General features: G+C 39.9%; 1 protein-coding gene across 1 annotated transcript; it reads left to right on the top strand.

Annotated features, from left to right (window-relative positions):
• The first annotated feature begins 637 nt into the window (after positions 1-637).
• IQCJ (IQ motif containing J) lies at positions 638-23,065 on the top strand. The gene is made up of 5 exons (XM_049629205.1): positions 638-688; positions 2,313-2,489; positions 3,213-3,277; positions 9,400-9,480; positions 22,794-23,065. The coding sequence occupies exons 1-5, from the start codon at positions 638-640 to the stop codon at positions 23,032-23,034; spliced, it is 615 nt and encodes a 204-aa protein (XP_049485162.1). The 3' UTR covers positions 23,035-23,065.
• Positions 23,066-26,105: the final 3,040 nt, after the last annotated feature.

The raw sequence follows: 26,105 nt of genomic DNA, 5'->3' as shown, positions 1-26,105 counted from the left end.
GATTTTCAAGAATAACTATGGATCTTATTCAACCTATTTTCTCTCTGTATAACAGCTGCATCTATTGCCTATATCACTGGAGGTGGAATGGGATATGATGATTAGGTGGGAAGGTTGGAGGTTTGGGGGAAAATAGAGGATAAATGCAGAGACTTGTTCTTAGAATTAGAAACCAGCCTCTATAGTGCTGAAGAGTTAGTTTTACCTTGAAAATAAAAAGCTATGTATAAGAGTGAAAAGGATGCTTTATCAATCTATCTACCTACCTACCTATCAATCATCTTTATCTTCCTACCCACTTACCATGTATACACTCTGCCTATATCGTACTGGCTGCCACTTACTGTGAAAAGCACACATGTAAGAGTTAAAATAAAAATAAAGACTGTCACACATCATGTACATGTAGTGAAAGAGGGGGATATAATTGTACCAACAACATGGAAAAAGTAGTTCTGACAACTGAATATTTAATTTAGCTTAAGCTTCAAGGAAAAATAAACAACCTCTGTAAGACTTAAAAAGTTGTTGTTGATGAAAAGAAGTATACTGTTATATCAGAAGGGGAAAATATCCCTTAGTAGTAAATCCTAAAATGTTATTCTTTTGTATGGAAGAACCTGTAGCAAAATGTACAATGTCTTATACAGCAGTTTTGCAGAAGATGCAGAAGTATTCTTCATATGAGGTTTGTTATACGAATATTGGATATAAAAGCAGCAGCCTTTAATAAAAAAGAACTGAAGACCATGACCTGCTTCATCCATTATTCTCCTGAATAGCACTTTTTTTTAAAGAGACTGACAAAACAAAATAAACAACAACTGCCCAGTTCTGAAGTTTTATAGTCCCATACTTCATCTAGTTAGGGTTTTGTATACAGTAGCCCTAGGTTATTGCTTAGACTGTCACTTCTGAGTTTGAATTCTTTCAACTGAAAGAAAATAGAAACTCAGCCAAAAGTGCCTTAAGCAAATGGGAGAATCTATTGGCTCATGAAACTGAAAAGTCCATCAATATGCTGGTTTCAAGTTCCAGTTTGATCCAGAAGTTCACAGTATCATTAGGGCACTGGCTCCTTGTCTGTTTCCTTGGCCTCTGTCCGTTCTGCTATGTTATCTTTTTTCTCCAGTTAGTAGTTCTTACCCCATAGCAGACACTTACATTGCAGTTCCAGGGTTCTTCACTTCAAAATCTTTACGTTCTTAGAATTCAGAGGAAAAAAAAAAAAAAAAACAAGTTATTCCCCAGGTACCAAAGTGAACTTTAAACAATTAATATTGGTTGAGCAACGAATTTCAAAATATAATGCTGAGTGAATTAAACCAGACATGAGAGAATAATTTTGTATGCAGTTCTAGAACAAACCAAACTAATCTATGGTGATATAAATCAGAACCAAGGTGCCTTTGAGAGAGGAACTTTGTAGAGAGAGATATGTTCTTTATTTCATTTTGGGTGGTGGTTCTACCAATATACGTCAAAATATTTTTGTCAAAAGTCATACTGTATATTTATAATATGTGTATTTCACACACTTAAAAATGAAAGCCTAGGTACTAAAAGATCATGCTGGCTGATATAAGGACAATTGACTGAAGTAGGCTAATATGAGAAACAGAGAAGAGACCCACAGTTGGCTTAGACCACACTGCAAAGCAGTGGTCAGGTCCTGGATGTATTTTGAAGTTGAGATCAATAAGATTAGCTGATTGATTGTGTTTTGTGAGAAGAACAAAGGTATAAAAGCTGACTCCTAGGTTTTAACTCTGTGTATCTAGGTGAATAGTGATACCATTGGCTAAAATGTGGAAGAAGTGGTAAAGAAGGAAGTTTGGGTGGGAGGGTAGAGGCAAGGAAATCAAGACTTTGATTTTGAACTTGAGATGCCCATTATAAGTGCATCAAGTAGGCAAGTGGATATAGAAGAGTGGAGTTTAGAGGAGAGATCAGGTACAAATATAAATTTAAAACCATGGGATGGGTTTTAAGGAATGGATCCTAAGGAATAAGGATTGATAGGGAAGAGGACAGAGGCGTAGGATGAACTACTGGCATGTTTCCAGAGGAGCTAAGATTTTATAGGAGTGAGGAGGACCTGGAAGAAGCAAGGAGGAGAAGAAAAGTTCCCATACCTCCTTCAGACCATGCTGGATATAGCCTGTGAGACATAAATGGCCACCTCTTAAGCACGCTGCAGGGGAGATGGTGTGTTCAAGGACTCAGCCAAGTTTGTCATCAGCAAAATCCTCTATATCCTAAAACTCTTTTCTAAATGATCCTTTGATTTTCTTGCTCTAACAAAAATTTAGCTGTCTCAGAACAGCAAGGCAAAGTACAGTCAGAATAAGTTGAAGGATATGTTCAAAGAAGTTGAGGAGGTAGAGGATTTTGCTAACAACAGACTGAATTCCAAAGGGCTCAGTGGAAAGGTTGGAGGCACTGGGGAGAGGTTAGTGACTGGGTCAAATTCTGGGATGCACAATACAGTATGAAGTTAAAGAAATTGAATAATGGGGATTGACCTAGGAGACTTGGATGTCTGGTAGCTTAGAAGCATGTTGAGACTAGTCCTGCTGGTCTTTTAAAGGGACAAATGTATGATTAATTCTAACTGGGGCTTCCTCTTGGAGCTTCAGCATTTTTTGTGATGAGCCAAGTAGTGGCCTCTGTCCTCTCCCTGAATCACTGTGGCCTGAAGAATGGGATTACAGAGACTATGGAAGCCTAAAATTCAGGGAAGTTGTGTGTGTTTGTGTGCGTGTGCACACTTGCACATGTCTGAGCACTGTGACTTGGGGATGAGGTTACCTAGAGTTCCCAGGAGACAGGAGAGGATGGTTGCTGAATGGCCAAAGCCAGCACATACTCATTAGAGCCCTTCACCCAGCAACCAGCAAACTTAATACTGTTGACAGAGTAAATTTGGGAAGAGAGTGAGTGGATCCGTATAAAAACATCCCCACTCTGGAAGAATAACAGGAAACATTATCTTTAGTGGCATAAAAAAAAAATCACACAATTTGAGTGGCAGTATTGTATTCTAATTTGATCAAGGATCAAATTGAATTGTATGTCTAAGCACTTACCCATTGCAAAGTCCAGAACTCTTAACAGTGTGTTATCTCAATTTTGCAAACAATTGCAGTCAAATATTATTACCCACAAGTACATGGGGTCAATTTGTAAGATAATTCTTTTCTTTTTCACAGGAAGAAATGAAAAGATTGCAGAATCCTTTAGGACAAGTTAATGATGGAAAATATTTACTTGAAAAGTAAGTAAAAAATACCAAAGGAAATTAATTATGTTTGAGGTTTAAAAGCTTGCATGGGGGAAAAAAAAAAACAATCAAACACCTGGCAAGGCAAAAATGAATAAATAAATTTGACAGTTTCTTACGATATCATTGTGGTCAGGAACCCAGAAATGTGGCTCATTTGATATATAGTTGGATAGATTTATGGCTAGTTGAGCTATGATACACAAGCTACACTGATTAACAGATTAGTATGATGCATGGAGATGTCTTGGTGCTGTGTCTGAGGGCTTAAAACTTAACAACCCTGCCCTCTTGTTGCCTTTTAATCAATGGAGTGTATAGAAGGTAGTCCTAAAATTTGTAAAAAGTTTAAGGGTAACACTAAGACTAATAGAATTAACATTAAAGTAATACTACAGAGGGGTGCCTGGGTGGCTCAGTCAGTTAAGCCTCCAACTTTGGCTCAGGTCATGATCTCATGGTTTGTGGGTTTGAGCCCTGCATTGGGCTCTGCACTGGCAGTGTGGAGCCTGCTTGGGATTCTTTCTCTCAGACTTTCTCTGCCCCTCCCCCCACTCCACCCTCCCCACTCCCGCACTCCCCCATTCCCCTACTTTCCCACTCATATGCTCTCTCTCTCTCTCAAAATAAATAAATAAATTTAAAAAAACAATACTATAGAATGGAACAAAATTGAGCTGAAAAAAAACCAAGAAAGATGAAATTCAATATGAGTATATTTTTCATTTAGATTTTTAAAAAATTGTACAATCAGATACATCAGAGATATATTCTGATTTCAGTTTGTGAGTAGATGCTTAGAGGTTTTATCTGATGTTAACACAAGACCATGATTTTATATGACTTCTAAAAATATTACCACAATATTAGACTGATAATAGGCATGCATTGTCCAGATAAAAGAAAAAATGAACTATCATTTACTGAGCATTTATAATTATCTTCCATATCAGTGAATGCTTACAGATGTTTCCTCATAGAATTCTGATTATAGCCTTTTGACATAGAGATTATTTCCATTTTACAGATAAGGAAAGAGGCTCAGAGAGCTTTCAGCACTTGTCTACTAAGAGTAGTGAGGGTGAGAATCAAAACCACTCATGGATGCCACCAGAGCTCCTGATCTCAAACACTGGCTAAGTCTCAATGCCAAGCCCTTGTGAGTGTCACCCGTGGCTCTGGGTATCACATTTAAAAAGCCCGTAGACCTTCCCAAGAGCATCAGAGGAGGTCAGTTAAAATTGTGAGTTTCTGGGACCATATGAAACTACTACAGAGAGTTGAAGATGTGTCCTGGAGAAAAGAAATCTCAGAGGGAGCATAATGACTTTCCTTAAAGATTTGAAGGAATTTTCCCATTAAAAAGGGGCCAGGGGCGCCTGGGTGGCTCAGTCGGTTGGGCGACTGACTTCAGCTCAGGTCACGATCTCACAGACCGTGAGTTCGAGCCCCGCGTCGGGCTCTGGGCTGATGGCTCAGAGCCTGGAGCCTGCTTCCGATTCTGTGTCTCCCTCTCTCTCTGCCCCTCCCCCATTCATGCTCTGTCTCTCTCTGTCTCAAAAATAAATAAACGTTAAAAAAAAAAATTAAAAAAAAAAAAAAGGGGCCAAATTGCTCTTCTTGCTCTAAAGGGCATAACAAGAATCAGTGAGCAGGATTTACGGAGAAACAGCTTTGTGACTCAGAAAAAGAATAACTATTGTAAAAATTCAGCCTGCCCAACAGAATGGACTTCTTTATTAAGGAATGAGATGACAGACACTAAAAGTGCCCATCTGAGATGCTGTTGAAAACATTCCTGAAAATGGAAAATCTTGAATATGATTCCTTTCTCTGATTTTATCCTAGCTTTGTGAGTCTGAACAAAGTATTTAAATATCCTGAACACAGTTTCCTGTGCCGATAATAACACTGACTTGACAGTCTTGGTGAGGGCCTTAAATAAGACACCCACAATAGCCCACTGGCTGCAATGTCAGCCCCTTCTCTTTCCATCTGGGTGGCTGTTTGGACTAGACGCATTCAGGTTCATTCTATCTCCGTGATTCTAAGAATTTGCCGTGTCATCACTTGGAAGGACAGTTTTCAGCAGTTTGATCAAATGAAGTTTCTGCGTTATCTTCAGATTGAATTTATCCTTATTATGGTGTGCCCTCACCATTACCATCACTAGAAGTATATAAATAATAACTAAAAAGTTTTTGTGTAACTAGAAAGATTTTCCTTTATGGAGATTAGTGTGGTAATGACATTAGATAAGTGATTCTTCATCCTGGATGCCTTTAGAATCACCTGGAAGTTAATAAAGATGGCATAAGCCTTGGCGTAAGCTCCACCCTAGACGAATTGAATCTGAATCTCTCAGGATGAGATCTTGAAATTAGTATTTCTCAAAGTTCCCTCCATGTGATTCTAATGAGGAGCTGGGGTGAGAACCAGTGGTCTAGGTACATTTTAGATTCCTTGTGGTTGTTCAGTAATCTCACCGTGGCTTAATTTTCTTAGGACACACTTTCTCTGTGACGTTCAGCCCTTTTGATACAGGGCTGCTGAGCCCATCGTCAAGAATGAATTCTTGAGATGTTTTTGGTGCAAAAAGTACAGGGACAGGACCCATGGGAAGAAGGAGCTGTGCTATGATTGTGAGGAATGATTGATTATATACTTCTAGGTTGGGTGTGGGAGCAGATAGAGATAAAGGAAGTCATTAAAGAGATTTCCATATGTTAAAGAAGACTACAGGATCCTGGAGGTCTGGCTATTCTCAAAGGTTGCTTTTACTCTCTAGCAAAACATCAACATTAAGGCAGCCATGAGTTCCTTGAGGAGTGTCACGCCCTGCATGTCTCAGGTATTTATCAATGGGCTGCGAGTTGTAAGGAAATTTAATTTTATCTATATTTCTCTTGCCTTTGTTCTCCTCATCACTTGCATCTATTAAGTTAGGTTGTGCTGGTATTTCATTATTGATTTTAATGTAAAAAGTGAACTCCAGAAGTTTTTTTCTTGCTAATTGATCACAACTCTGTATTGAACTTCTCGCTAATCCCAACATGTATCTTTCCCAGCTTTCTGCTCTCAAGAAGATTTGTGAAGATTAATGGCATATATGTGGGCTTCTGCCTCCTCTTTCCTTCCCTATTCTTTCCTTCTTATTGTCCAGAAGCCTGGGAAAGCTAAAAGCTTCTGGAAATGGCCAATCTGCTTTGCATGCTTATTTTTCCTTATCATGATTGAGGAATTCCAGAGATGGGAATTAAAGTCTCCCCTCAAAGCACACAAGCCTGTGGGGTAAGCTTCGCTTTCAAGTTTGTCCAGGACAGAGAGAGAACAAACAATGGCTGCCAGCCCTAATGGCTATACCCATTTGCCTGTAATTCTAGAGATTTTCCTGCTTTGCTTCGGGGCAGGTCTGTGTCCTTGAAAGCTGTCAAATTTGATTGAAAAACTGGTGTTCTCTGAGTGAGCAGTTAGGCATTTCATTATAGCTGTAGCTGACTTAGGTGCTGATGTAAATCACCTCAGCTACTTGAAATGGCCATAAGTTAAGTGATAGTGGTGTCATAGCAGTTGATCAGTTATTCCCCCTTGGAACATTACATTTATTCTGAATGCTCAACAGGGTTTTGTGGTAGACAGCGTGAAGAGAGGGGGAGCTGCAACTCTGTTCTCCTTGAGACTATGCGCAGGGCCAGTCCAGGTCATTTGTACACACATACGTGCACATATTCAATAACGCTTTCTATGTGCTCATAAACAGAAGAGTAATTAGTAATGCCATTATTTAAGAGCCTGCTTATGACTCTGTTGTTTTTGATAATCATTTATTAACTTAAGTAAGACCTTAGGGTGACTGCTATTTGTTGTAAATATTGAATCAAGCTGGGTTTCTGGTGCGAAATATATGATTGCAAGCCACACATTCACCTCACATATAATCATTTTATTACCAACAGGTAATTATTGATGGAATGAGATAAAGCTATCCAATTAAAACCTACGGTATTCATCGTTCATAGTTTGTTGAGGATGTATAACTGCAAATTGTAATTTATTATTATAAAATTTTTTTTTCTGTTTTTGAAAACTTGAGTTTTGCCTTTGGTTGCTGTATAACTAGAGGTCCCACAACACCTCACATGTATCCCTATTGCCCAATTTACCAATATGCTATTAAGGGGGTTAGTTAACAAAATCTTAAAGTATCTTTCTTATAAGGCTTTTGTCCCTACAAGATCATAAAATTGCAAAAACAACACTTTCCATGCCAACTGACCCTGCATTAAGTCCCTCTGTTTCCCCTTTAATAACATCTGTCACTCTTGTAATTGCTTGTTTAATATCCACCATCTCTTAGATTGTAAAACCATAGAACACAGAACATGTCTAGTGTTTTCACCATTGTGTCACTTGTGTTTTGCATCATTTCTGACACATAGAAGATACACAATATACTTATAAATGAACGAATAAGGATGAATTAATAATGGACTCAGAATACCAGTGGCATAGAGCAAAATGAGTACAGCACTTTTTTCCTTGCCCCTTAATATCCCAGCTAGGCCACCACAAGGCTATATTGTGCTGATGGCACCACCTACTGGCCAAGTAGGAATTTATCTAATCTATATGTTTCTCCACCTTTTTTGGTTATTCCTTTATAAAGAGGAGAAAGTCCTAGAGATACTTCCAGCTCAATTTTTTCCTTATCTTTTTCCTTTCTTTACTAGAACCACAACCTGGTCCTCATTATCAGACCAATTTGAATACCCTTCTAAATATTTTTTTTCCCCTTCTAAATGTTTTCCATCCCTCTCCTTGTCACTGCTATTAAAAATCACCCTTAAACATCCCATTCAACTTTTCCTGCTCTAAATACTTTGTTTCCCTGCAGCAATGTTTTTCAAACTATAGATAACAATCCACTGATGGTTTGTTAAATCAGTTTGATGGTTCACCACTGAAATGTAATATAAAAAATCTGAAATATAATAAAAGATATCAGCATACATTACATGTAGTTGGGGAAATAATATTTCTTGAAATTTTTGTTTCAGTTTTAATGAACACATATGTACACACACACATCCCCTTAGCACACGCATGTGTCTTGGATTGGGATGTCAAATATTTGACGTATGAAAACCACAGTCAGTAGCATTAAGTTGAATAAGTATGATATTAAAATCCTTCAAGCAGTATTTTGTGGTTATGAAACTTGAGTTTCAATGTGGTTTCTGCTGTACAGTGACTTGAGCATAACCTCTTTGAGCTTCAGATTTCTCATCTGTACAATGGGGAAAATACATACTTGGTAGAGGCTACTGTGAAAATTTAATAAGATAATACATATAAAATGTTTATGACAGTGTTTTGTATATATTATGCGGCCAATGACTATTAGTTTTCTGCTTATCCAAACTTATTTCCTACTTTTATCCTTGACTTTCACCAAATTGTTCTTTGTTATCTAAAAATAGCCTGAGTTTTTTCACCTCTAATCCTTTGTTTTAATATCTGTCTCATATGTATTACCTTTCACATCTTAACCTAATTCCTGTCCATTCTACAAAACCCAGATCAACTACCACCATCTCCACAAAATCTTAGAAGCAGTGATCATATATCTATGGATACAGAATTTTCCAGGGCAGAGATTCATGCTTTGACAAAGCTTACAGAATGAAAGAAGGAAAGGTTCAATGGCAGTGGCACCATTGAAGGGTGAGAATGAATGAGCTACATTCTCTACAACTTGGTTAATTCCATGGGATTTATAACACCCTCCTTTCGTTTTTTTCTCCCCCCAAAGTGGCCCAATATTCTGCTTTTCTCTTTGCTTAAAGGAAATGACTCTCATGCCTTAAATATGAATGTTGAGCTAAGGAGTAAAAGTCAAAAGAATAGCAAATGTAAAAAAACAACCTTTTCTTTTTATGGTGTGGTTATTTATCCATTATCTATCAATAGGAGACTTTAGGACTCTGTGAATTCATTAAAATGAACAAAATTGGATATATATCTGCTTTTTCAAATAAATACAAATTATCAATATTATTTTTATAAAGGTTAACTCTCTGTATTCAACTATATTGAGGCATTATTTCTGTTTCTAGTCACCAGATGGCCATGGATATGGAGAATAATGTTGAAAAATATCACCTCAATCTACAGCCCCTGGAATCAAAGGTGAAAATGTAAGTTATTTCAAAGTTTACATTAAAACATTACAGTTCTCATTTTATGAACTTCTACACTACTCTTGAATTTGGGGGTATAAGAATTAAACATTTACTTGTTTCACATTTATGTGTTAAACATTTCTGTTTTGAACAGCAACAAAGCCGTTTTGGGCGAATAGCACCATCTACTGGATGGTGTGGGGGAATTATTATATTGTCGTCCCATCATCATTTCTTGGTTTTCCCCTTTTAGACAGAGTGCATTTTCTGCTGTTTTGTCTTAGTAACTTGGTTAATTCCACCTTGGAAAACTTGGTTATTTTTATATCATGCCATTTCTTTTATCACACACACATGCACGCACACACACAGGTTAATGCTCTGAGAAGCATGTATCCAAGAATTTTAACATGTCTGAGCCTGGCTAGGATCACTGATAATTTACAAAAAAGTCCAAAGAGGAATCTTTTAGAAAAGAAGTCACCCTGAAGAAGGGAGACTTCAGGTGTACAGCTTTAAAGAACAGTAAGCCATGGATTTGGGAACTGAGACAGAAATGATGCAGATATATAATATCCTGCTGCATAAAAGCAAATATTAACATAAACCCTTGTAAATCTACATTAGCCCTGGATATCAGTAAAAAGCTTGTATCTGAATGAGAACAGTGGGATACCTTCAAGATAAAGTTCAGACATGGCTTCTGAACCTGTTGGGTCCCCCACTATAGGAAGCCCTATGTCATGCTTACTAAATGAATAATAAATCAGGCTACCAAATTTATGCAAGCAATGTGTCAGCCTCACTACACAGGATGTTAGTTTTCAAACATAGGTTGTTTTATCCTTAGGAATTTTCTCATTAAGATAACGTCCTCTTAAATGAAAAAGTGCTGGAATGGAAAGTTGTTTGTGTGAAAAATTAGAGTGTTTAATTTGAATGCTGAAATGAAGCTAGGAATCCTCCCTGGTGTTATTTGGTTTTCATCATCTCTGATATGTATAGGCAGAGGGGCAGGTGCCAGGAGGAGGAGCAGTCAAAGAAAAAAATCTCTCTGCCTGAGATTCCAGCCAGCTCAGAGAGTCTGGGACTTAATGTGTAGCTGGCTTGATGGAGGAATCTTAGGTCAGTGAGGTGCAAAAAGAATGGTTTTATCTCTTCTAATAACTCTGAACCCCATTTCCACTCACTGGAGGGGGATGAGGGAGAGAAAACTTAATCTTGCCCAATAATGGAATTTGAGTCCCATCAAAGAATTTAGTCCAGTTCAGTGACTCTTGTCTAATCTGGTTATTAAATTCTTAACTCTCATGACAGGTTGAACATCTCCCCTCTATACACATTAGACTTTTCCTGTAGCTGTGCAGCCTGCTGTCCTCTCTAGTCTCTCCTCTTTCTAGTTGTCCCTTCTCCTTGTTATTCCTCTCCCACCCCTCATGTGCCAAACACCCAACTGCCCCAAGATTTTCATTAATGGTAAACATTTCGCTCCCAGGCAGTTGTTTCCTTAAAAATAGGGGTCGGGACATTGTGGGAAGCGCATTTCATCTCCCCTGAGTCTTCCACCAATGGTGTAGGCTGTGTTTCTCATTATGTCCCTTGCTCTGCTGGGACATCTCCCTCAGGCTGACCTTGGCATCCTCAAGAGGGTGAATTTTGGCATACCCTCCTCCCCACTTCCCAAAGGATGTTCTTTAGACCTGCAGAGCACTGGGTATGAAAGATGGGACCTTGTCCCAGGTTCAAGAGTCACTGTCACACTGCACAGGCTTTCTGTTAAGGTCTTCTTTTGTTGGGGGGAACCTGCTGAACATCTGTCTTCCCGTGGTAGGTAGAGAGAAGTAGGGAAAGCGATGGTTACTACACTATAAAATCCGCTTTACTGGAAACTCTCCTCTCCCTTCTCTGATCAGGAGGAGAGAGGGAGACTAAGTTCCATTGAAGGTTTTCTGGACAGTCCAACCTCTGCAACCCCTCAGGTGGGATGCATTTTGGCAGGCCAGTCTCTGAGTGTAAAAGATAATAAAGCAAGATGAGAACTGTTCTCAGCTGTGGGCTGCCTCCATTTTATACCTGCACTGATGGGAACCCAAGGTAGAGGTTGGATGGGGCAGGAAAGACTCTCAGTTGTTTCCTCATACTCAAGCCAACTAAAAACAAAAGGATTTGATAAGGAAGCCTAAACCTCTATGTGGAGTGCAAAGTATCAGTGGAAGTAGAGACCTCCAGGGAAAGGACACATGTGAGTATGTGGATGGAATTTAGAGGAAATGTCAGGAAGGGTGCATTACCTGGTTCATGAATGCGAACATTAACAGGTAATTTTGAGTTTTATTTTTTTTATTTTTAAAAATTTTTTTTTAACGTTTATTTATTTTTGAGACAGAGAGAGACAGAGCATGAACGGGGGAGGGTCAGAGAGAGAGGGAGACACAGAATCGGAAGCAGGCTCCAGGCTCTGAGCCATCAGCCCAGAGCCCGACGCGGGGCTCGAACTCACGGACCATGAGATCGTGACCTGAGCTGAAGTCGGAGGCTTAACCGACTGAGCCACCCAGGCGCCCCTAATTTTGAGTTTTAGAGTTGGAGGATCAAAGGACCGCATTGAAAGGGCAAAAGCAATCAAGATTGCACAGCTGTTAATAAAAAGTAATTTTGGGGAGGTGAAAGGCAGGTTTTCTGAGGATCGAACAAAAGCAAGCCTCTCAAGTCAGAAAACTTGGTGAAAGCAAAAGTAATAAGTGAAAGCACCACAGTGAAGGCTCTCAATGCAACTCGAAGACTAAAGACAAATATGTTAGGAGGCAAGGCTGGAATGAGAGCCTGAGGAGGAAGGCTCACATCAAGGAGCACATGCTTTAGCACAGAGGCCTGACTGCAAAGGAAGGAAATGGACTCTCCAGACTCCATAAAACTGCTACCCTTTACATGGGGTCACATCTTGGATGTAATAAGATCCTAAACCCACCTTCTAAATACAAACTGTCCCTTAACAGTTGTTCGTTAAGTGTGTGCAATCCCTGTCCTGATGTTTTAACCATATATTTATTTTATTATTGAACAACATAGACATCTGTTGAATACAGATCATCTTTTGAAAGTCTGCTCATTAAATATGCCCAATTCCTCTCCTTATTTTTTATTAATGTATTTGATTTAGTGATAAAACAACCTTTAAATTCTATAAAAGACAAAGAGAGAGACGGACAGATAGACACACTGGAGGAAAAAGACAATTCCCAAAAGAATTTAAAAGATATTTCTCAATGAAGCCTTGTTAGACTGCATTTGTTTGAGAGTAATGCCTATCAACTTTAGTCAAAAGCTTAATTAAAAGAAGATATGAGAGAAGAATGGTTGAAAGCATAGACTTTGGAGTTAGAGCAAATAAGGCAAATCCCAGCTCTGCTCCCTACCCACTGTGTGACCTGGGAGCACTGCTTACCTGTCTGGGCCACAGTTGTACTTCTCTATACGATGAGAACACTAACCGTGTCTTAAAGGATTGTAGTGAACTTTCAATGAGAAAATCCTCCCTGCCAAAATTCTGACCGAATGCATCTTTTCCATGGCAGTTACACTGTTCCAAACACGTTTTGTATGCCAAACTGGGCTAAGAAAATATTGCCCATAAAGATCCTCAGGAATCCAGCTTATCATATCAATGTATGTGATTAGCACACATTGCTTAAAAATTTTTGAAAGTGTTTGATTTTCTTAAGTGATTATAATGATTTATCTAGGGCCTCTATTGGTCAAGTTTGAGGCTGACTTAGATACCTTATCCTTGACTCCTTGCAAGAATTACACAAAGGTTATTATTATTCCTGTTTCTTTGGGTAAGCATAATGTAGGCCAATAACTTTAGTGCTTTGCCCAAAGGCCACAGCTAATGAGAAGTAAAACTGAGCAAGAACCTACATCTCTCTAAACATACTGAGTTTCTGGGGGGTTCCAGTTCAGGATGGCTATGCAGGAAGATCTTGAACTCACCTCCTCCCACAGGCATTACTGACTCTACAGCCACATATGGAACAATATCCCCTGAAAAAAAAACCTAAAAACTGGTGGAACAACACCTTTACATCACGCAAATGAGAGGGAAACCACATCAAAACAGGTAGGAAAGGCTAGGACATAATCTTGCAGTAAACCCCACCCTGAGCACAGTGACTCACAGTCAGGAGGGAATTCAAAACACAGAGCTCCTTCCTGCCTGAGGAAAGAAGGATTGTACTCTACACCAGGCACCCCCACTACTAAGACCAGCACCTGAAAGACGAGCCCTCAAAACATACGGCTTTGAAGACCAAAGGGGTTCCAGTGCCTGTGAGACCTACAGGTCTGTGGCCAACTGAAGACGGCTCTTAAAGAGCCCGCATGCATGGATTCACCAGTCCCAGGGCCCCATGCAGAAGTATCCCTTTGAAAAGTACCCAGACTTTATGTGAAAAGACTGGTTTCCTAATTTTAAAGTATTAGTCTGAGAGGCAGGGGCCTGCTAGGATATTCTCTGGGGTCAGAGAATGGTGGGAGCCGTCTTCCTGCTCTCTGCCTTGCTAAAGCTGGTGGGTGCCATCTTTTTAATTTTTCTCCTTTTTATTCTTTACCTTCTTTCTCTTTTCTTTCTTCTTCTCTTTTCTGTTTTTGGTGGGTGCCTCTTGGCATTCTCCGTCTTTCTTGCTCCAGCCAATGAGCACCATCCTGTACTCTCTGTCTGCTGCACTCCAGACTACCATCTCCCAGATGACAGCTTCTACACAGGTTGGGGGCCTGGTGTTGGTGACTGTCACCCAGAGAACACCCCTTATCACCTGGCTCTGGAGGCCAAGGGGTTTGGATTCCTGGGTTCCATGGAGCTGTGGCAGTTAGACAGTTCTTGGCAGACCATCATTCCTGAGACACTGCATAGACAGCAGACTGAAACACACATTCACTCTTTCTGAGAAAGAGGCCTATTTACTGGTCCACGAGCTTTGGTCTGAGTGACAGGCTTCTGGTTTCAAGCATATCTCGGGTCCTACAGAGGAGTCTCAGGTAATGGAGGCCAGTGAATGCAATCTCCGTGCTCTCCCTTGCTCCAGCTCACTGGAGTCTTAGAGAAAGGAGCTTATACCTTGTCTGGTGCCCTGATTTTTGCAGCTGCTGCCAGGGTATACCTCCCCACTGCCTGGCTCTGGTGTGACTTTCAGGCCCCATAGGACAGTAACCAGTAGACAGAGTCTTTAACAGCTACCGCTACCAGGGTACAGCAAGAGGCTACAGACCCAGGAGCTCACTACGATGTAAAAGAGGCCTATTAGCTTATCATCATAGCTGCAGCCTGAAGGGCAGGCTTTTAATTAAACACACATTGAAGGACTGACTATAAACCTTTTCTAAGACCTCGGAAGCCAGCTACTACCTTTAAACTCTCCCTCTGCCACACTCCAGAGTACTAACATGTCTTGGACGGGAGCTCTTATATGTGTCTGGTGTAAGAGCCAGACTTTACATCCCAGTCTGTAGATCTGGTAACCTGATTTTTGTGGCTGCTGCCCAGGAGATACCCTTTGATCACTTGGTTCTGGTGACCAGGGGGGCTTACATTCCTGGGTCCTATGGGAATGTAACAATTGGAGAGACAGCAGGCTTCCACCACAGGGCCCTGAATAGACAGCAGATGGAACACACCTTTAGCCACTCTGTAAAAGAGGCCTACTTGCTTGATGTGGAGCTGGGCCTTAGAGGGCAGACTTCAGATTTGACATACATCTACAGGCTACAGATATGCTCTTAGGGAACATAGGCTGGGGGATACCGTCTTTGTGCTCTCCTTAGACCTCATTACAGCTCAGCCAAATCTCCCAGAAAGGAGATAATACACTTACCTACAGTCCCAAATTTTGCAACTGCTACCCAGATCAACTGGCTGTGGAGGCCAACACAGTTTACAATTGCAGCCCCATGGTAATGTTTACCTTTGCTTACTTTAAAAGCTTCTGCCTGAGGGTCTGGCTTCCAGTCGGCCTGAATTTAGGTGCTGATTAAGATCCTCCCCTTTAGGGAGATTTTAACATAGCTTCCACTACTGGGAGCTATTAAAAATAAAATAGGCTGCTTGGACAATCACAAAGGTTTAAGAGACAGCCAACAGCTAAGGCAGGTTGAACAATAAGCTTTATCTGCTGCATAAGGCTGACCATTTAATACTCCAAGAGGTGACTGTTTCATCTAATGCATAGAAAGTGGCAGTATCAAGGAAGATGAAGAAACAGAGGTATGTGTTCCAAATGAAAGAACAAGATGAAACCTCAGAAAAAAAAAACCCTTTAATGTGGGGCGCCTGGGTGGCTCAGTCGGTTAAGCGGCCGACTTCGGCTCAGGTCATGATCTCACGGTCCGTGAGTTTGAGCCCCGTGTCGGGCTCTGTGCTGACAGCTCAGAGCCTGGAGCCTGTTTCAGATTCTGTGTCTTCCTCTCTCTGACCCTCCCCTGTTCATGTTCTGTCTCTCCCTGTCTCAAAAATAGTAAAACGTTAAAAAAACAAAAACCTTTAATGTAACAGAAATAAGTAATTTATATAATAAAGAGTTTAAAGTAATGCTCTTAAAATCACTGAACTTGGGAGAAGAATGGATGAGCACAGTGAGAACTTCAGTGAAGAGAGGGAAAATATAAGAAAGTTCCAAATAGAAATCACAGAGCTGAAGAATGTAATAAAAATGTTTAGTATCTAAGCACACTTCTTCATGAGGTAAAACCTTATCCTCTTTGAGGATTTATTGAGTTATTTCTGGGACCCAATGTTAGGAGAACATATTTGTTGATCACCTACTTACTGTATTTCTAGAACTGTGGCAATATGGTGGACATGTGTAGTCACTGCCATCAAGAGATTCACAATCTAGTGGAGGAAGAAGACTTGTTGGAAAAGAGTTGTCTGGATTAGCCTAATCTTCTTTTTGAACATTTAATATCTTCCAGAGCTGCTATTCTCTTTCATGGACTCAGTAGTCTCTGTGTGCCTTATTTCTAAAGTGCCTCCTTAACCTTCATAAAGAGTGTTATAGAGGCAAGACCCAAGTTGCTCAAATTCCCATCTGTGAGGGAGTTAGGGGTTGCTGAGTCTCAGGATGGTTTGGTGAAGGAACCTGCAGAAAGATACAGAAGAATGTAGGTCCCTGATGCTTTGGAAGTACCAACAGTCAAAGTAGGAAGTACCAACAATCAAAGGAAGTCAGGAGTTACAAACTAGGAAGAAACTGGAATGGAGTGGAAGCAGGCTAGAGATACAGGCAAATGCTGTGGGGAACGTGCCTATTGCGTGCAGCGGCCCGTTCCTGGCATTTGGACAGGTTTGTATCAGGATACAGGGTTGAGGCAGACACCAAATAATGAAAACATGGTACATCTTTTAGGGTAGTTTTAAAACACACATAGAAAATTTAACTAACACTTGCTGAAGAGACTGTCTTTATTCCATTGGATATTCTTTCCTACTTCGTCAAAGATTAAACTGGACAGCTACATGCAGAAAAATGAACCTGAACCATTTTCTTACACCATACACAAAAATAAACTCAAAATGGATGAAAGACCTCAATGTAAGACAGGAAGACATTAAAATCCTTGAGGAGAAAGTGGACAAAAACCTCTTTGACCTTGGCTGTAGCAACTTCTTAATGTGTTTCTAGAGGCAAGGGAAACAAAAGCAAAAATGAACTCTTGGGACCTCATCAAAATAAAAAGCTTCTGCACAGCGAAGGAAATAATCAGCAAAACTAAAAGGCAACTGACAAAATGGGAGAAGATATTTGCAAACAACATATCAGATAAAGGGTTAGTATCCAAAATCTGTAAAGAACTTATGAAACTCAACACCTAAAAAACAATCCAGTGAAGAAATGGGCACAAGACATGAAAAGACACTTCTCCGAAGAAGACATCCAGATGGCCAACCGACACATGAGAAAATGCTCAACATCACTTATCATCAGGGAAATACAAATCAAAACCACAGTGAGATGCCACCTCACACCTGTCAGAATGGCTAACATTAACAACTCAGGCAACAACAGATGTTGGTGAGGATGTGGAGAAAGAGGAACTCTTTTGCATTGCTGGTGGGAATGCAAACTGGTGTAGCACTCTGGAAAACGGTATGGGGTTCCTCAAAAAACTAAAAAAACAACTATCCTGCGACCAACCAATTGCACTACTAGGTATTTATCCAAGGGATACAGGTGTGCTGTTTCAAAGGGGCACATGCACCCCCATGTTTATAGCAGCCCTGTCAACAATAGCCAAAGTATGGAAAGAGCCCAAATGTCCATCAATGGATGAATGGATAAAGAAGATGTGGTATATATATACAATGGAGTGTTACTCGGCAATCAAAAAGAATGAAATCTTGCCATTTGCAGCTATGTGGATGGAACTAGAGGGTATTATGCTAAGCAAAAGTAGTCAGAGAAAAACAAATATCATATAACTTCACTCATATGAGGGCTTTAAGAGACAAAACAGATGAACATAAGAGAAGGGAAGCAAAAATAATATAAAAACAGGGAGGGGGACAAAAACATAAGAGACTCTTAAATATGGAGAACAAACAGAGGGTTGCTGAAGGTGTTGTGGGAGGGGGGATGGGCTAAATGGATAAGGGGCATTAAGGAATATACTCTTGAAATCATTGTTGCACTATATGCTAATTAACTTGGATGTAAATTTAAAAAAATTAACAGGCTTAAATAGGGGTTCTACTTACCTACTCAAAGTCAGCATGTGACAAGCCAAACCCATCATCTTGCTCTCTTCTCCCTTTCTGCCTTTTGCTGAACCATGAAGTGGTAACACAATGTAATGGGGAGACAGGGGATCTGGTCCAAATGTTGTGTCTGTCAGTTAGCTCCCATTTGTTCCCTGAAACTTGTCGAAGACTCCTGTTTGCAAGTAACAGATACTCAACTCAAAGTAACTTACAAATGAAAAAGAGATTATATTAGATCATCTAACAGAAACATCCAGGGGCTGATGTGCTTCAAGCACAGCTAGATACAGGGGATACAGGGAGTCAAGCATCGTCAGATATCTCTGTGCTCTTTTTCTGTAAGCTTTGCTCTACACATTTTGCTTTATTCTTGTGTGGGTTCTCCCAACATTGTTGGCCATGGGTTGGTGGGTCCCCAAAGAAAAATGAGGCTGAAACAAAAAAAAAAAAAGGAGAAATTAATGTTGGGCAAGCAAAACTACCACTATGTTAATAATAGCATCTTCCTCAAAGCCCACTTGTGGTTAGGATTGAATGGGAGAATACACGTAAAAGAGCTATGTGTAATTAGATGTTATCTCCAAAGATATTCAGACCTGTGGCCTCTTTGATGGTGCCTTTTTTTCCCCATCCCCAAATTCAGCCCTACTTGAGTCATAATGTATTTTGAAATTGTAAAAATTATTTGGTAACATTTAAGAACTAGTAACTTTCAAATAAAAACCCAGATTTCTGACTATCTTTGATAAGTAGTAAGTCCTGGCAACGATCAACTGTGTCAAGATGGGGTTCCCCCTCACAAGGAGCAAATGCTGCCCAGTCTTCCCCCAGCCTAGCCCCAGGAGACATCTGGGATCCTTTCCTGTCTTCACAGCCTGATGTCCTACCACTTTTCTCTAGGAACCTCCTGCCTTCTGCCTGGTACCCACACTTCAAGGCTTTGCCCAAAGACCTTTCCTCTTCCTTCCTACCAATCTAGATCCCATATATCCTACAAGTCTAATTAAAGTACCAGGACTCCCTCAAATCTCCTCTAAGCATTCTAGCTCTGTCTTTGAGATAAGAGCTAGATAAGAGCTTTGTCTTTGAGATAAGGACATCTTCTATGTAAGGGCATCCAGTGACAACCAGGACTGCACAGGCTGTGAGTCCCAAAGTGGCTGTGAGTGCACGGGGGAGCCACTGGCACTGTAAAACAGACAGGGATGTATATAGAGATGGCAGAGGTAGGCGATTATTCCTGAGATAGAAGATAAATAGGAATTGACCAAGCAAAAAAGTTATTGAAAAATTTATTTATCATCTACTTTGAAATAAACCTCTGTATTTATAATTCAAAATATAGGAACACACAAAATGTGCTCCTTTACTGCAACCAGCCTTTGAAGAATTATATTGATAGCACAGCTTAGTTTTAGAAGTAAAAATGTCAAGGTAGTTGGTGGTGTTCAGGGTTTACTCTGCAGCCTTAAAGGAGACTCGTGAGTAGGAATTGTGGTACAGCTGTAATAAGAAGGATGAAGAGTGATTTCCCATGACTGATGGATGAGGGCTTCTACATTTTGTTTTAATTCCCTCTTACGGTAAAATAACATTTGGAGATTGTATTTAGAGAACTAATATTAGAACAATTTAATCATCAAAGGTCTCATCGGTGTGGTCAAATGGGAGTAAATAGTGTGTGATGTAAACAGTTTCCTATGATTCAGGGAGTAATAACATGATTCCACACGTAAAAATATCCAGGGTCACAATTTAGATAATAGTGATGTGGCTGGCCTCTCATTTTTAACTTCTGAGTTAAAAAGGAAGAAAATATAGTATAATATACCTTCAACTAAGTAAAATTGTTTCCATATATGTGGACAAGGATGGTGAGACAAATATTCAAAAATTAAATTAGATTTTTTATTAAGGAAGTGAGGAGGCTTATAGGAGTTTTTAATACATATTTTAAAAGTATTTAATCTCGACACATTCTCTGTCAACTAAAAGAGGATATCCATCCACTAGGAATAAAGGAATACTGTCTTCTTAAGGAACATTGTCTGACTATAAGGAAAACTGATATGTCACTTTCCAGATACCACAGAACTTGGAAGGGAAAGGGGATGGTTTAAGTGCAAATTCACCTTGCAGATCTCACATCCGTTTGCCCAGCATTATTTGGTTCTTTAAAGGTGTCACACTGCCCCCTAGTGTTCAACAAACTACAATATAATATCTCAAATGGCTGCTACAGTTTTTTTCTATATTTCTAAATAATCAAGATGGTAATGACAGAGAGTCAGAGAGAGAGGAATGTCTTGAATATAAATTTGTGGGTATTCTATGGCTTATCATTTCATATTTTTAAAATAGCCTATAAAAATATCATGTTTTTTAAGCCCTTAATGGGCAGGTTTATGGACTTTAGGTGCCTTCAAATGGCAGAACTTGTTGGCAGGACTCTGGGAGACCCCAAACACTTCAGATGATGTAGAAATTATTAACAGTTTCCAAAAGTATGCTACTCCTAATAAAATGGGTCCCTCACTGAAGAAGCAACAGGACTACATAACCCTTGCAGAACTTTCTCTGAGATTCTGTTTAAAATCCTTAAATAAATAAGTTAAGTAACTAAGTAAGTAAGTAATTAAGTATTTTGAGCAAGCATTGTGTAATAAAACAGTAACCACATATAACCCAAGGCAGGGCCATATTCTGCTTTAATAGGGTCTGAAGTATATACATAATTTAGAGGATACTTACAAAAACCCTAAAAGATATCTACTTTTGCAATTTTATGCAAACCATGAAGAAATGCTCACAGGGTCTTAGAAGAAACTTCCGGCCCATGAAGGCTCCTGAAGCTTATGTTTCATAGCTTTGGGGGATCTTGGCCTCTTATTTCAAGATATTGTTTAGCTGCAACTTCTGGATTTTACTTTGAGCATTATAATTTAGAGCCTTAATAAATTAGGGAACATATACAAATTCAATAGCGTGGTCGCATTTTTGTGTCCTTTCTATCCTCTGGCTACTGAGAATTAATGGTCTTTAAACCATTCTAGTCAAGTGAAAATAAATCAGTTTGTTTACACAGAAACAACTTTAACCGCTTTATGTGTGGGAAGAATTACAGAAGATCAGATACTTCTAGAAGTCTAGAAGAGATAGTAATGGAATTAGTACATCTATTTAAAACTATCTTGGGGCGCCTGGGTGGCTTGGTCGGTTAAGCATCCGACTTCGGCTCAGGTCATGATCTCACGGTCTGTGAGTTCGAGCCCGCGTCGGGCTCTGGGCTGACAGCTCAGAGCCTGGAGCCTGTTTCAGATTCTGTGTCTCCCTCTCTCTCTGACCCTCCCCCGTTCATGCTCTGTCTCTGTCTCAAAAATAAATAAACGTTAAAAAAAAAAATTAAAAAAAAAAACTATCTTAAATGGCTGAATCTTGACAATTGGTCTTCATGTTAGGCATTATAATTCCCAGAAGAGGATGGATTGTGTTCACTGATCACCTATGTAAAACTACATGTTAATCTCAAAGATTAGAAACCAGTCCAAGTGGAAACAAATTACTTAGCTTTCATAAAGAAGTTTTCTGTTACCCAAAGCAGAAGATGACTTGGTTTTGATACTAATAACAGGAAATAAAAAGCTTTCTTAAAGGGTAAAATCTCAAATAGCTACCTAATCATGTGTTAATTTTTTGAGTACTATGTAACATCTTCAGATATTCTGTCTTCTCTATTTTTTTTTTAACGTTTATTTTTGAGAGACACAGAGAGTGTAAGCAGGAGAGGCGTAGAGAGAGAGGGAGACACAGAATCCAAAGCAGGCTCCAGGCTCTGAGTTGTTAGCACAGAGCCTGACACGGGGCTCAAACTCACCAACTGTGAGATCGTGACCTGAGCCGAAGTCAGACACTCAACCAACTGAGCTACCCAGATGCCCCATATCCATTTCTTTATTTACTTATTATATACCATCTGTTTCCTTCCACAGTATGTAAAAATGCATGACCCAGGGCTTTTGACTGTCTTGTCCCAGAACCGGGCCACTGCATTTGGCCATGTAGACTACACTGTGTAACACGGGATTCCCTTCATTTTGAGGTCTGTGTGAATGGCACCCCCTAGGGCTACATTGCAGTCACTGTCCAGAGCCTAGGGCTGACCTTGGCACAGAAGAGTCTCTCAAGAATGCTGTGTTAGTGAACGAGTAAGAGATATGTCAGCTTATTTATTATTCTCATTTGAAATATAGGATGAGAAATTGAAAGATTTTGGGTCCCATAAATCAAAGTACATTTATACATGCAAACTAGTTTCACTTCGATGACTTTTTTTTTTTGCTAAGATTTTTTTTGACTAAGCCTGAGAGACTGATTTAGCTTAGTCAAGTCTGTGAATGTCAAACCAGTAAAATAGAGAAACAGTACAGGTCTTCTGATTTTCTGTTACATTCTATGTGTTACATTTTCCCTGTCTCCAAAGCCAATTCCTTCAGACTCCTTGTGCTTTTCTGAGTCTGTGGGCTGTGACCAGGGAATGACAGTGCATGTGCTTTTATTTATTTATTTTTTCCCCCAGCATTCAGAGAGCCTGGCGTGAGTACGTGCAGAGGCAGGACCCTCTGGAGAAGAGGAGCCCGTCCCCATCCTCTGTGTCCTCAGAGAAGCTGAGCAGCTCTGTCAGCATGAACACCTTCTCAGACAGCAGCACACCTGTGAGTGCCATGTTTCCTTTTTATGGCCTGACTGGCCAATCATTTGATCACCAGGTCTTTGATTCCAAGAAAGGAATCTCAAGATGTGAGCAGGTGGTTCATTGATAGGAGGATCTACATTGTTTATTTGCTATATTTGAACCCATGGTGAGGGTGTTGTCATCTCAGAATGAAGACATGATTCATAAGCACTACTTCATCAAGTCTGAGAGAAATCAGTTGCATTTGACCTCAACCTAAACTTACTCATATGTGTGTTTGCATTCCTCTGTTACCAAGAATATCTTTTTCCTTTTCTTTGTAACAGTATGTTCCCTTTAGTCTGTGCTTCTGGTAGAGTTTTGTGGTGCTAATATGATAGAAGATTAGCTTGGTTATAAGGATTATAGAGAGATGTTTTACAGGAAGAATTGAAAGGGGTCACAAACTCAGGGGTTGCAATTCAAACGCCTACTGGGGCCAGGTGGCTGATGTGGACGAGGTTGTCACTGGCTACTGAAGAGCACAGGCCTCACCTAAAGGGGTAGCCCCACTTGACTCCTGGATGTGCTGCCATGTGAGGATGCTGGACAGACATTGCCAAATGTGGTTTCTTCTTTCAAGGGATGTCAGAAATTCAAACTTTTTAATGTTGGCAACTAGTAAGAGAATTTAAAATGTAACTAGATCCTGCCTGCAGATCACAGTTGTCCCAGAGGCCAGCTGTTTAAGAACCCCAGGTACAGGGTTTAGGAATGGAAACATCTGCTGAAAGTCTTAACAGCAACAACAACAACAGACAGACCAAAAAAAAACATCCCAAATGTTGTAGTAAATAACTGATCAGGCAACTGTAATGCAGAGTTTTGTGGATATGGCCCTTGTGATCATTATGACAGCCACTGGAATACACAGAAAGAAGTTAGGAAGAGAAATGAAGTAACTATACAAGTATATTACTAAAAAAAATATTTCTTGACTACTTTGTAATCATGTTTATTCAGTGGTAAAAAGGCTTCCCAGCGGCCAAAATAATGTATTCACATTGGGATCAAGCAAAGGTTGCTTTGACATGTTTTCAGATGATTATGTTGCATGTATTTTAATGTAAGGTTTTATCTAGTTATGGATTCTAAAGGCGAGCAGCAAGTTGAGTTTGTAGCTGTGCAGAAAACAGTGGCAGAAGATCTGTTTTTAGCAGACAGTAGAAAGCAAATAGTGAATCTGTACCTTTTTAAAGCCATTTTTAGAGGGAATGAATTGTCTTAACTGGTGTCACTGTCACGAGAGGGCGCTGATGAGCCACACTGGAAAATGTTTAAAGTGTGTGTTTATCTCATTGTTTGCAAGTCAAAAATAATATGAAAATTGAGTGTTTAGGATGCTTTTGCTGTCAACAACAATAGAATTAATTTAATAGAAATTCAATGACTGAAGATTTGATCTGAATGATGAAAGCTAAATATCAGAAATCATTCTGCCTCTGAGTTAAAAGGTTTGCATTTACTGCCTTTGTACTTTCTGCTAGTCCCAGTTCCTGAGAGTATCACCCATTGCTGTGTCCAGTGTTACCTGATGGCTTTAGTATTGCTGTAGGGTGGTTAACCTTTTGACTTTATTGAAATTCTGAAATAATCTATTTTTGTTTTACATTTACCCTGCCACACCACTTACATCCTAGCACCTTAAGAATCTTTGCACATAAATGCACATTCTTCCCTCATGGGTCATCACATAAATGTGATGTGAAATATCTTTTGCACAGCTTTGCTAACAGTTCTACCTTATTTAATTTACCCTGGCCTCCAGGTCCCCTGATGTTTCTTAGTAGAGCAGATTTCCTCTCTCAAATGTCCCCAGCAATTTTGTTTCCTGTAAAGTGTCTCAGAATGAATTGGGAGTGGCATCCTGCTCCACCACCATATCATCGTGTCTTATCTCTGTGCTCCTGGGACAAGGATAACTCTCTTCATTGTGTGGAAGTCTGGTTCATTCCTGATGGGCTAAATGTTTTGTGAGAATCAAAACATTTTCAAAAAACATTATCAGAATTAGCTTCAGAAAGCAAACAGACCCTGCCCAGAGTTCCAGTAGAGGTTATTGATTATAACAACTGTGGCATTGATAGTGGTGGTGGCATGACACTAAATATGCAAAATAAAATATGCAAATATAAGTTGTTGGGGCACTTCCAAGTGTCTAGTTTGTCAGGCAGATAAAATTTCCAATTCATAATTCTTAAAAACTTCATGCTTAGTTGTTTGGACTGGTATGTCTAGCTAGGGTCTTATTCCCCACGATCATCACTTTGCTGGGACCTCTTTCGGAAGATTCATTTGTACATTTTTTGATGGTCATAACCCCATGAAAGGAAAGTGACTGTGCTCCACCTTGATCAGCTTACCAGACCCACTGGGTTCATATATACTCTCAGGGAGTTCCAAATAGGAAGACTTGGTTTTACTACTCTTTAATGAGTAGACCTCAAGTTTATGGAGGGGATAAGGATGAGTGAGCTCTGGACCACTTCGGCTAAGCCTGTCATAAAGAGATGAGCTTCCTCTAATAACCAGTGAGTCCATTTGGAATTTTAGGGGTAAAAGCCTTCAGTCCAAGTCAAATGCTCTCAAGGAGATATCTCCCTGGCAGATTTTCTGGGACCCTGACTCCTACCAGATACCTCCAGCTTGCTGAACTCAGCCCTCTTTGGGCTTGATCTCTCACTATTGCTGCCTAGACCATTGTATGTCTTCGTGAATTTGATCAGCTGCCTGTCTTGTCCCAAGTGCTAACCCTCTACTGTCCTCCAACACAGCCTCAATTGGAGGCCAGTCTGCCCTTGTCTAACCTGTGGGCCTTTCCAGCTGCTCTGCCTGCCCCATGTCTATAATAACTGCAGTTACTGCCCACAATAGCTGTCTGCCCCAGGCAGGTGCTGCATGGGAAGCCAGCAACCTGATCAGGGTGAATCCCTGTGCTGAGCTAAGAATGATTCTCTTGTATGCTTTTGCTCTGTTTTGGCTAAGCATAATGGTTAATATAGTTCTTAGAATATTTCTGCTCTAAAATATATAAGAACAGTAATATTTCAGTATGAGCTCTCAAAATCATCATCTTAATAAGAGCTGAGCACTTGTTATTTGACAGGCACCTTGCTAATGCTTTCCATAGATTATTTCATTTAATCCTTTCAATGA

This window comes from Panthera uncia, chromosome C2 (assembly GCF_023721935.1).
Source record: "Panthera uncia isolate 11264 chromosome C2, Puncia_PCG_1.0, whole genome shotgun sequence".
Taxonomy (NCBI): domain Eukaryota; kingdom Metazoa; phylum Chordata; class Mammalia; order Carnivora; family Felidae; genus Panthera; species Panthera uncia.
The sequence above is the reverse complement of the archived record's forward strand: the minus strand, read 5'-3'. Positions and strand labels throughout refer to the sequence as shown.

What these genes read in the sequence shown, in the direction of transcription:
- IQCJ (XM_049629205.1), top strand. Translation starts at nt 638, where the DNA reads ATGTCTTATACAGCAGTTTTGCAGAAGATGCAGAAGTATTCTTCATAT. An exon ending in ATTCTGGGATGCACAATACA is followed by an intron (nt 2,490 to 3,212) that starts GTATGAAGTTAA and finishes TCTTTTTCACAG; the next exon opens with GAAGAAATGAAAAGATTGCA. An exon ending in GGAAAATATTTACTTGAAAA is followed by an intron (nt 3,278 to 9,399) that starts GTAAGTAAAAAA and finishes TTCTGTTTCTAG; the next exon opens with TCACCAGATGGCCATGGATA.